The sequence below is a fragment of the Phasianus colchicus genome, chromosome 34, assembly GCF_987193195.1.
Source record: "Phasianus colchicus chromosome 34, bPhaCol1.hap1.1, whole genome shotgun sequence".
NCBI lineage: Eukaryota > Metazoa > Chordata > Aves > Galliformes > Phasianidae > Phasianus > Phasianus colchicus.
Window position 1 is genome coordinate 2982010 of NC_143469.1, and position 10690 is coordinate 2992699.

At 64.3% G+C, this 10690-nt stretch overlaps 1 protein-coding gene across 2 annotated transcripts; it reads right to left on the reverse strand.

Annotated features, from left to right (window-relative positions):
* Nucleotides 1-2532: 2532 nt before the first annotated feature.
* Nucleotides 2533-9401, reverse strand: CLPP (caseinolytic mitochondrial matrix peptidase proteolytic subunit). Of its 2 annotated transcripts, none has more exons than XM_090128694.1 (6): nucleotides 9307-9401; nucleotides 8412-8483; nucleotides 6674-6770; nucleotides 6402-6589; nucleotides 4702-4807; nucleotides 2533-2779 (listed from the first exon to the last, which is right to left on the reverse strand). In XM_090128694.1, the coding sequence occupies exons 2-6, from the start codon at nucleotides 8418-8420 to the stop codon at nucleotides 2610-2612; spliced, it is 570 nt and encodes a 189-aa protein (XP_089984820.1). In that variant the 5' UTR covers nucleotides 8421-8483; nucleotides 9307-9401; the 3' UTR covers nucleotides 2533-2609. The 2 variants fall into 2 exon arrangements, with proteins under 2 accessions (XP_089984820.1, XP_089984819.1); XM_090128693.1 differs by lacking the exon at nucleotides 9307-9401 and adding an exon at nucleotides 8668-9274.
* Nucleotides 9402-10690: the final 1289 nt, after the last annotated feature.

The following is a 10690-nucleotide window of genomic DNA, read 5'->3' on the forward strand; positions in this document are numbered from 1 at the left end:
ACTTCAACCCCACCCCATAGAGCCCCCCAACCCCGCCCCATAGGGTCCCCCCATCCCCCCAATCCCACCCTATAGAGACACCCAACCCGCCCCATAGGGCCCCCAAACGCCTCCAACCCCGCCCCATAGAGCCCCCCAACCCCCCCAAGCCCCCCAACCCCGCCCCATAGAGCCCCCCAAACCCCCCCCAGACCCCAAACCCCGCCTCATAGGGCCCCCAAACGCCTCCAATCCCACCCCATAGAGCCCCCAACCCCGCCCCATAGAGCCCCCAAACCCCCCCATGACCCCCAACCCCGCCCCATAGGGCCCCCAATCCCACCCCATAGAGCCCCCCAACCCCTCAACCCCGCCCCATAGAGCCCCAAAGCCCCCCACCCCATAAAGCCCCCTAACCCCCCCAGCCCCCCAACCCCGCCCCATAGGGCCCCCAAACGCCTCCAATCCCACCCTATAGAGCCCCCAAACCCCTCCAGACCCCAACCCCGCCCCATAGAGCCCCCAACCCCCCCCCAACGCCACCCTATAGAGCCCCCCCAGCCCCCCAACCCAACCCCACCGGCTCCAAACCCGCCCTGGAGCCCCCCCAGACCCCCCCCTATACACGATCCCCCCCCAAACCGCCCCATCGGACCCCAAACCGCCCCCCACCCCCCCCAGGACCCCCCATCCATCCACCCCCATTCCCCCCCCCCAACCTCAGCGCCCCTCAGAGCCGCGCCGCGCCCCGCCCCCCCCCCCCGCAGCGCAGCTTCAATAGCCCGCCAAACCCCGCCCCTCGCTTCCTATTGGACAGCGCGGCGACCAATAGGAGATGGGCCCGCGGGGCAGGCCGGGAGTTGAAGTCCTCGTGAGGAACACGTGACTCCGCTGGGAGCTATTGGGGGGGGTGGTGGTAGAATATATGGGGGGGGTCTTTTGGGGGGGGGGTCTATGGGGGTCATAAGGGGAGTGGGGAGCCGGGGGGGGGGTCCGTGAGGGGGCGAGGCGGGGTAGGGGGAGATACGGGGGTCCTGGGGAGTGGGGGGGGCACAGGGTGCAGGAGGGACCCCCCCCCCCCATCACAGGAACCCCCCCACCCCAAAATCCCAACGCGGGACCCCCCCCTCTTTCACCCCCCCCCCCCACAAAGACCCCCACAAAGACCCCCACAAACGCTCTTTGGGTTCTGCGGTCCTTTATTTCCTCCGGGGGGGTGGGGGGGGGGGTGTTACACAAAAGCAGTGAGGAGGTAAAAATCCCATCCCCCCCCCCCCCAAAAAAAAAAGGTGGGGGGGGTCTCAGGAACTATGGGGGGCCGGGGGGGCACAAACCGCACCCCCACCCCAGGGGGCTCAGATGGGGCCAATGGGAGCAAAAGGTGGGGGTCCCAAATCCCCCCCCCCCAAACACACACAGCCAATGGGAGGGAGGGAGTTTTTTGAGGGGGGGGCTCAGGAGCCCTATGGATTCAATGGGGGGGGGGGGTCCCAAATCCGCCACCCCCCCCACAAACACGCTATGGGGGGGAGGTTTTTTTTGGGGGGGGGGCTCATGGGGGGGTCCAAAATCCCCCCCCCCCCCCCAGCTTTTGGGGGGGGGGTCTCTGGAACCCTATGGGTCCAAACGAGGTGCAGATGGGGGTCCGCAATCCCCCCCCCCAGCCCACACACAGCCAATGGGAGGGAGGGAGTTTTTTGAGGGGGGGGGGTCAGGAGCCCTATGGGTTTCAATGGGGGGGGTCCCAAACCCCCCCCCAGCTCCCCCCCCCAGGTTTTGGGGGGGGTCTCTGCAACCCTATGGGTCCAAACGAGGTGTAGATGGGGGTCCCAAATCCCCCCCCCCACACCCCACACACACGCTATGGGGGGGAGGTTTTTTTTTGGGGGGGGGGCTCAGGAGCCCCATGGACCCAATGGGGCTCATGGGGGGGGTCCAAAATCTCCCCCCCCCCAGCTTTTGGGGGGGGGTCTCTGCAACCCTATGGGTCTGAAAGAGGTGCAGATGGGGGTCCCAAATCCCCCCCCCCCACCCCACCCACACACTATGGGGTTTTTTTTTTAAGGGGGGGGCTCAGGAGCCCTTATGGATTCAATGGGGCTCATGGGGGGGGTCCAAAATCCCCCCCCCCCCAGCTTTTGGGGGGGGGGGGTCTCTGGAACCCTATGGGTCCAAACGAGGTGTAGGTGGGGGTCCCAAATCCCCCCCCCAAACACACACAGCCAATGGGATTGAGGGAGTTTTTTGAGGGGGGGGGCCTCAGGAGCCCTATGGATTCAATGGGGCTCATGGGGGGGGGTCCAAAATCCCCCCCCTCCCCAGCTTTTGGGGGGGGGGGGGTCTCTGGAACCCTATGGGTCCAAAGGAGGTGTAGATGGGGGTCCCAAATCCCACCCCCCCACCCCACACACACGCCATGGGGGGGAAGTTTTTTTTTGGGGGGGGCCTCAAGAGCTCTAGGATCTAATGGGGCCCATGGGGGGGGGGTCCAAAATCCCCCCACACACACAACTTTTGGGGGGGGGGTCTCTGGAGCCCTATGGGTCCAAAAGATGGGGGTCCCCAATCCCCCCCCCCAGCCCACACGCAGCCCATAGGAAGATGGGGTTTTTTTTTGGGGGGGGGGTCTCTCAGGAGCCCTGCGGTTCCTTGGGGGGGGGTCTCTCCGGGGGGGTCTCTTTGTGCAGCAGCCGAGGTTCGTCCTCCCCCCGGGGGGGGGGGTGCACCAACACCTGGTCCAGGATCCCAAATTCCTGCGCCTCCACCGGGCTCAGGTAGCGATCCCGCTCCATGGCCGCCTCTGGGGGGGTTAATTAGGGGGGGGGTGTTAATTAGGGGGGGGGAAGGGGGCGTTTATTAATGGGGGGGGTCTTTGTTTGGGGGGGGGGGTCTCTTGGGAGAGAGTCTGGTATGGAGGAAGTGTTTGTTTTGGGGGGTAGCAAGGAGGGAAGGGTCTCTATTTGGGGGGGGTCTCTATTTGGGGGGGGTCTCTATTTGGGGGGGTCTCTCTATTTTGGGGACCTATTTGGGGGGGTCTGTATTTGGCAGGGTCTCTATGTGGGGGGGGTCTCTATTTGGGGGGGTCTCTATTTGGGGGGGGTCTATTTTGGGGACCTATTTGGATGCATCTGTATTTGGCAGGGTCTCTATGTGGGGGGGGTCTCTATTTGGGGGGGGTCTCTCTATTTTGGGGACCTATTTGGGGGGGTCTGTATTTGGCAGGGTCTCTATTTGGGGGGGGTCTCTATTTGGGGGATCTATTTGGAGATGGCCCCTATTTGGGGGGGGGTCTCTATGTGGGGGGGGTCTCTATGTGGGGGGGGCAGTGCCTCTATTTGGGGAGGGTCCTCCCTATTTGGGGGGGGGTCTATATGTGATGGGGGGCGGTTTATTTGAGGGGGGGGTCTCTCTATTTTGGGGATCTATTTGGAAGTTGCCCCTATTTGGGGGGACGCCTGTATTTGACAGGGTCTCTATTTGGGGGGGTCTCTATTTGGGGGGGGTCTCTATCTGGGGGGGGGTCTATATGTAACGGGGGGGGGTTAATTGATGGTAGGGGGTCTTTATTTTGGGGGGGGGTCTCTCTATTTTGGGGCTGTCTCTATTTAGAGCTTGTCTCTATTTGGAGATGCCTTCATTTGGCAGGATCCCTATTTGGCAATGCTCCCTATTTGGGGGTGGGTTTATTTGAGGGGGGGTCTCCATTGGGGGGGGGTCTGTACATGATGGGAGGGTTTATTTGAGGGCGGGGGGTCTTTATTTGGGGGGGGGGTCTCTCTGTTTTGGGGATGTCTCTATTTAGAGCTTGTCTCTATTTGGAGATGCCTGTATTTGCAGGATCCCTATTTGGCAATGCTCCCTATTTGGGGGTGGTCCCTACGTGACGGCGGGGGGGGGTTTTATTTGGGGGGGGTCTCCGTTTGGGGGGGGGGTCTGTAAGTGACAGGGGGGTTTATTGGAGGGGGGGGGGTCTCTCTCTTTTGGGGCTGTCCCTATTTAAAGCTTTGTCCCCCTTTGGGGGAGGTCTGTATGTGACGGGGTTTGATGGGGTCTCTATTTGGGGGGTGGTCCCTATTTGGGGGGTGGTCCCTACGTGACAGTGGGGGGGATTTTATTTGAGGGGGGGTCTCCATTTGGGGGGGGGTCTGTAAGTGACAGGGGGGTTTATTGGAGGGGGGGGGGTCTCTATTCTGGGGATCTCTCTATTTAGAGATGTCTGCATTTGGCAGGATCCCTATTTGGCGGCGCTCCCTATTTGGGGGGTGGTCCCTACGTGACGGCGGGGGGGGGTTATTTGGGGAGGGGTCTCCGTTTGGGGTGGGGTCTGTAAGTGACAGGGGGGTTTACTGGAGGGGGGGGGTCTCTCTCTTTTGGGGCTGTCCCTATTTAAAGCTTTGTCCCCCTTTGGGGGAGGTCTGTATGTGACGGGGTTTGATGGGGTCTCTATTTGGGGGGTGGTCCCTATTTGGGGGGTGGTCCCTACGTGACGGCGGGGGGGGGTTATTTGGGGAGGGGTCTCCGTTTGGGGTGGGGTCTGTAAGTGACAGGGGGGTTTATTTGAGGGGGGGGGGGTCTCTCTATTCTGGGGATCTCTCTATTTAGAGATGCCTGTATTTGGCAGGATCCCTATTTGGCGGCGCTCCCTATTTGGGGGGTGGTCCCTACGTGACAGTGGGGGGGGTTTTATTTGGGGAGGGGTCTCCGTTTGGGGGGGGGTCTGACCGATGACGGGCAGGGGCTGCCCGGTGTGCTTGGCGTACAGCGCGTTGATCTGCCGCTTCAGCTGCAGGATCTCCTCGGCCTGGATGGCGATGTCGGTGGCCTGGCCCTGGGGGGGGGGGGGGCGAGGGGGGGCGATTTGGGGAGGGGGCTGCGCACACCCCACACCCCCCCCCCCCACACACACACCCCCCCCAACACCCACAGCCCCCCACCAGGGTCTCCATCTGCGCCTTTGGGGTCTCCATCCCCCCCCCCCCCAGCTCTATGGGGGTCGCAGTATAATGGGGGAGGGGGGGCAATTTGGGGAGGGGGCTGCGCACACCCCACCCCCCCCCCAAAACCCCCCCGCCCCCTAACGCCCACAGCCCCCCACCAGGGTCTCCATCTGTGCCTTTGGGGTCTCCATCCACCCCCCCCCCCCAGCTCTATGGAGGTCGCAGTATAATGGGGGAGGGGGGCGATTTGGGGAGGGGGCTGCGCACACCCCACACACCCCCCCCCCACACACACCCCCCCCAACACCCACAGCCCCCCACCAGGGTCCCCGTCTGTGCCTCCATCCCCCCCGACCCCATAGGGCCCCCCACCAACCCCATAGGGCCCCTACAGACCCCGTAGAGCCCCACACTGACCCCATAGGGCCCCTACAGACCGCATAGGGCCCCACACTGACCCAATAGAGCCCCCACCGACCCCATAGAGCCCCTACGGACCCCATAGAGCCCCTACAGACCCCATAGAACCCCACACTGACCCCATAGGGCCCCTATAGACCCCATACAGCCCCCCACCGACCCCATAGAGCCCCCCACCGACCCCATAGGGCACCCCACTGACCCCATAGAGCCCCCCACCGACCCCATAGGGTCCCCCACTGACCCAACAGAGCCCCACACAGACCCCATAGAGCCCCACACAGACCCCATAGAACCCCACACCGACACCATATGACCCCATAGAGCCCCCCCCAGACCCCATAGACCCCCCCAGCCCCCCCCATTCCGTACCCACGCCCCCCCCGAGGGCTGGTGCACCATGATGCGGGCGTTGGGCAACGCATGGATCCCCCTCAGACCCCACAGAACCCCTTACTGACCCTATAGAGCCCCACACTGACGCCGTACGACCCTATAGAGCCCCCCACAGACCCCAAAGACCCCCCCCAGCTCCCCCCCATTCCATACCCGCGCCCCCCCCGAGGACTGGTGCACCATGATGCGGGCATTGGGCAGCAAGTGGGTTCTCTCCTGACCCCATAGAGCCCCCTCCTGACCCCATAGAGCCCCACACCGACACCGTATGACCCCATAGAGCCCCCCACTGACCCCATAGACCCCCCCAGCCCCCCCATTCCGTACCCTTGCCCCCTCTTAGGATTGGTGCACCATGATTCAGCCATTGGGCATCAAGTGGGTCCCCCTCCTGACCCCATAGAGCCCCACACCGACACCGTATGACCCCATAGGGCCCCCCACAGACCCCATAGGACCTCCCACAGACCCCATAGACCCCCCCAGCCCCCCCCATTCCGTACCCACGCCCCCCCCGAGGGCTGGTGCACCATGATGCAGGTGCTGGGCAACACATGGGTTCCCTCCTGACCCCATAGAGCCCCCCACATCCCCATAAGATCCATCCCCTGACCCCATAGAGCCCCCCACAGACCCCATAGGACCCCCCAGCCCCCCCCCATTCCGTACCCGCGCCCCCCCCGAGGGCTGGTGCACCATGATGCGGGCGTTGGGCAACGCGTGCCTCATGCCTGGTTGCCCCGCAGCCAGCAGCAGGGAGCCCATGCTGGCCGCCTGCCCCACGCACCACGTGCACACGGGGTTCAGCACGTACTGCATGGTGTCGTAAATGGCCAACCCCGACGTCACCGCGCCTCCTGACGGAAAGGGGAGGGGGGTCATTAGGGCTGGGACCCCCCCGGCAGCCCTTCAAACCCGAGACCCCCACCCTGCGGTCTCACCGGGGCTGTTGATGTACATGTGGATGGGTTTCTTGTTGCTCTCGGATTGTAGGAAGAGGAGCTGGGCGATCACCAGGCTGGCCAGGCTGTCATCGATCTGGGGAGGGGGATGGGAGGATTGGGGGGGGGTTTAGGGGGTCTGTGGGGGGCTCTATGGGGTCTGTAGTGGGGGTTAGGGGCTCTGTGCGGGGCTCTATGGGGTCTGTAGTGGGGGTTAGGGGCTCTATGGGGTCTGTGGGGGGCTCTATGGGGTCTGTAGTGGGGGTTGGGGCTCTATGGGGGGCTCTATGGGGTCTGTAGTAGGGCTTAGGGACTCTATGGGGGGCTCTATGGGGTCTGTAGTGGGGGTTAGGGGCTCTATGGGGTCTGTGGGGGGCTCTATGGGGTCTGTAGTGGGGGTTAGGGGCTCTATGGGGGGCTCTATGGGGTCTGTAGTAGGGCTTAGGGACTCTATGGGGGGCTCTATGGGGTCTGTAGTGGGGGTTAGGGGCTCTATGGGGTCTGTGGGGGGCTCTATGGGGTCTGTAGTGGGGGTTAGGGGCTCTATGGGGGGCTCTATGGGGTCTGTAGTAGGGCTTAGGGGCTCTATGGGGGGCTCTATGGGGTCTGTAGTGGGGGTTAGGGGCTCTATGGGGTCTGCAGTGGGGGTTAGGGGCTCTGTGGGGGGCTCTATGGGGTCTGCAGTGGGGGTTAGGGGCTCTGTGGGGGGCTCTATGGGGTCTGTAGTGGGGGTTAGGGGCTCTATGGGGTCTGTGGGGGGCTCCACAGGGGCAATGCAGGGCTCTATGGGGTCTATGGGGAGCTCTATGGGGTCTGTAGTGGGGGTTAGGGACTCTATGGGGGGCTCTATGGGGTCTGTAGTGGGGGTTAGGAGCTCTATGGGGTCTGTGGGGGGCTCTATGGGGTCTGTAGTGGGGGTTAGGAGCTCTATGGGGGAAGTGGGGGGCTCACTGGGGTCAGAGCAAGGGGTTAGGGGCTCTATGGGGTCTGCAATGGGGGTTAGGGGCTCTATGGGGGGCTCTATGGGGTCTGTAGTGGGGGTTAGGAGCTCTATGGGGTCTGTGGGGGGCTCTATGGGGTCTGCAGTGGGGGTTAGGGGCTCTATGGGGTCTGTAGTGAGGGTTAGGGGCTCTATGGGGGGCTCTATGGGGTCTGTAGTGGGGGTTAGGGGCTCTGTGGGGGGCTCTATGGGGTCTGTAGTGGGGGTTAGCAGCTCTATGGGGTCTGTGGGGGGCTCTATGGGGTCTGTAGTGGGGGTTAGTGGCTCTATGGGGGGCTCTATGGGGTCTGTAGTGGGGGTTAGGGGCTCTATGGGGTCTGTGGGGGGCTCTATGGGGTCTGTAGTGGGGATTAGGGGCTCTATGGGGTCAGTTGGGGGGTTTATGGGGTCTGCGGGGGGCTCTATGGGGTCAGAGCAGGGGGTTAAGGGTTCTATGGGGTCGCAGCAAGGGATTAGGAGCTCTATGGGGTCTGTGGGGGGCTCCACATGGTCTGTAATGGGGGTTAGGGGCTCTATGGGGTCTGTTGGGGGCTCCATGGGGTCTGTGGGGGGGGTTAGGGGCTCTATGGCATCAGTGCGAGGCTCTATAGGGTCAGTGAGCGGCCCGGAGCTCTATGGGGTGAATGGGGGGGCCCTATGGGGTCAGCGAGGAGTTCGGGGAGGTCACACCGGGCTGAGGGTCCTGGGTGGGGGGGGGGGGGTCCCAGGAATCTGGGGGGGGGTCCCAGCCCCACCTACCGGCCCCATGACGCACACGATGCGCTCCCGCAGCAGCCGCGAATAAATGTCGTAGGCGCGCTCCCCCCGGCCCTGCGGGGACACAACCGGGGTTGGGGGCCGTTATGGGGGGGGGGGGGTCACATAGAACCGGGGGGGGGTCGGAGAGACCCCGGGTTGGGGGGGGGGGGGGGCGCTGTAGGACCGGGCCTACGTAGAGGCCCTGCAAAATGGGGGGGGGGGGTACAAGGACCGGAAGCGGCCCCCCCCCCCTCACCGTCTGCTCTACGACGATGGGGATGAGCGGAGCCCGGGCCGGGGCCGCGCAGTGCAGCAGGCGGCGGCGGACGGCCGCGACCCCCCCCCAGAGCCCCCGTCCCACCGCTGCCCCGGGCCCCATGGCGCGCCGGAAGTGCGTGTTAAGGACGCCGGAAGTCCGTTCAGCGCGCCGGAAGCGCGCCCTACGGAAAAGCGCGGGAATCGGTGCAGTGTCACAGTGTTCCGGGTGGGAACTGTGAGCGCGTCACGGGAGTTCCGCCGCCCCACAGCCAACGATCGCCGATTAATAAGTAATTACCTCCCCCCACCAATTAATTACGTCATTATCGTTATTTAGCGCATTCATCGTTTCCGGATCTTTGCTCTAATTTCCCCGCCAGCCCTAATTGTCCCCGTCAGCGTTAATTACCCTCTCACTCCCAATTACCCCACAGCCCCAATTACCAATTCCGGCCTTAATTACCCAATTACTTGCGATTACCGCCTCATTAGAACTAATTAAATCCGCATTACCACTAGTAAAGACCCCATCGGCACTAATTAAGCCCTCATCAGTGCTAATTAGAGCCCCACTGGCACCGTTTACTACACCAATGATCCCTTCGAAACCAACTACGGCTCCATTGACACTATTTACCTAATTGGCGCTAATTACCACCTCATGCCCCACCTCTGCCCCCCGTTTCTCCCCCCCATAGGCCTCGAGGCCTTTTCCAGCGCCGTAGGCCGCGCTGCCATGGCGACCGAAGCCCCCCCCCCCCCCGAACCGTCGCTGCGGTGACGTCACGCGGTGCGCCTACACCTCCCAGCAGCCCCCGCGCAGAGCGCCCTCCGCGCAAGCAAACAGCAGCCGCTCTTCTCGCTGATTGGCTGCCTCACCACCCCCGCGCCCGCCTCGCGCTGATTGGCAGCGGTACGGTCCAATCGCCCGCCGCCAGCTCCACTCCGCACAGGAAGTGCTGATGGGCAGGCGTTTTCACCAATCAGCGCGCGGCGGGGCGGTGCCAGCCCTGAGCGACGCGCCAGGCACCCAATCGCCGAGCGGGCAGTGCGGGAGGCGACCAATGCGGAGGCGCGGGCGGGGCGTGCGGCTGGAGGCCCCGCCCGGCGCCGAGGCGGGTAGCAACAGTTGCCCCGGTGAGGGAACACGGCGGGCGCCATAGCCACGGTAGCCCTGGCGACCGCGCGCCGGGCCCCAGCCCCCGCCGCAGGCCCCGTCCCCGTCCCCGCCGCCCTCCCCCGTCCCCTCCGCCGCCCCCGGGCCGGGCCGGGCCGGGCGGGGCTCAGCGGGAGCGCGGCGGGAGGCGGCGGCCCCGGGCAGGTGGGTGCGCGGCGCGGGGCAAGATGGCGGCGGGGAGAGGGGGGTGAGGGACGGGGCGGGGCCAGGGGGAGGGGGGCGGGGCCGAGGGGAGGGGCGTGCGGGGATTGGTGGGCGCGAGGGCCAATGGGAGGGGGGGGAGCGGGGAGAGAGGGGCGCGGGGCGATGATGTCACGGCGCGGTGACGTCACGGGGGAGGCGGTGACGCCATTTGTTGGGGGCGTGGTTTGGGTGACGTCACTGCTGTGTCAGGCTTTGGTGTCGCGTGGTGGCGGTGTTGCGTGATGATGTCACGAGGTGATGTCGTATCGCGATACGACACTGCGGCGTTGCGCTGCGGGCAGTGACAGCTGCGTCGTGACGTCACGCGGCGGTGCTGTGTCACCGTGTCACGCTGCGACGTCACGAGGCGACTCCGTATCGCGATATCGCTCTGTGATGTCACGACTTGGTGCCGTACCGAGGCGGCGTCACGTTGTGATGTTGTAAGATGGTGTCATATCACAACACTGGGCTGTGATGACGTGTTGCGAGAAAACAGTGTTATGTCGCGATACGGGGTCGTGACGTCGCACGATGACGTCGCGCCGCAGTGTCGTACCGCGACGTCGTGGTCTCTGTGACATCACAGTCGCTTCGGTGACGTCGCGTCGCTCTGTGACGTCACAACAGCTGCTATGACGTCACGCCACCCCCGTGACGT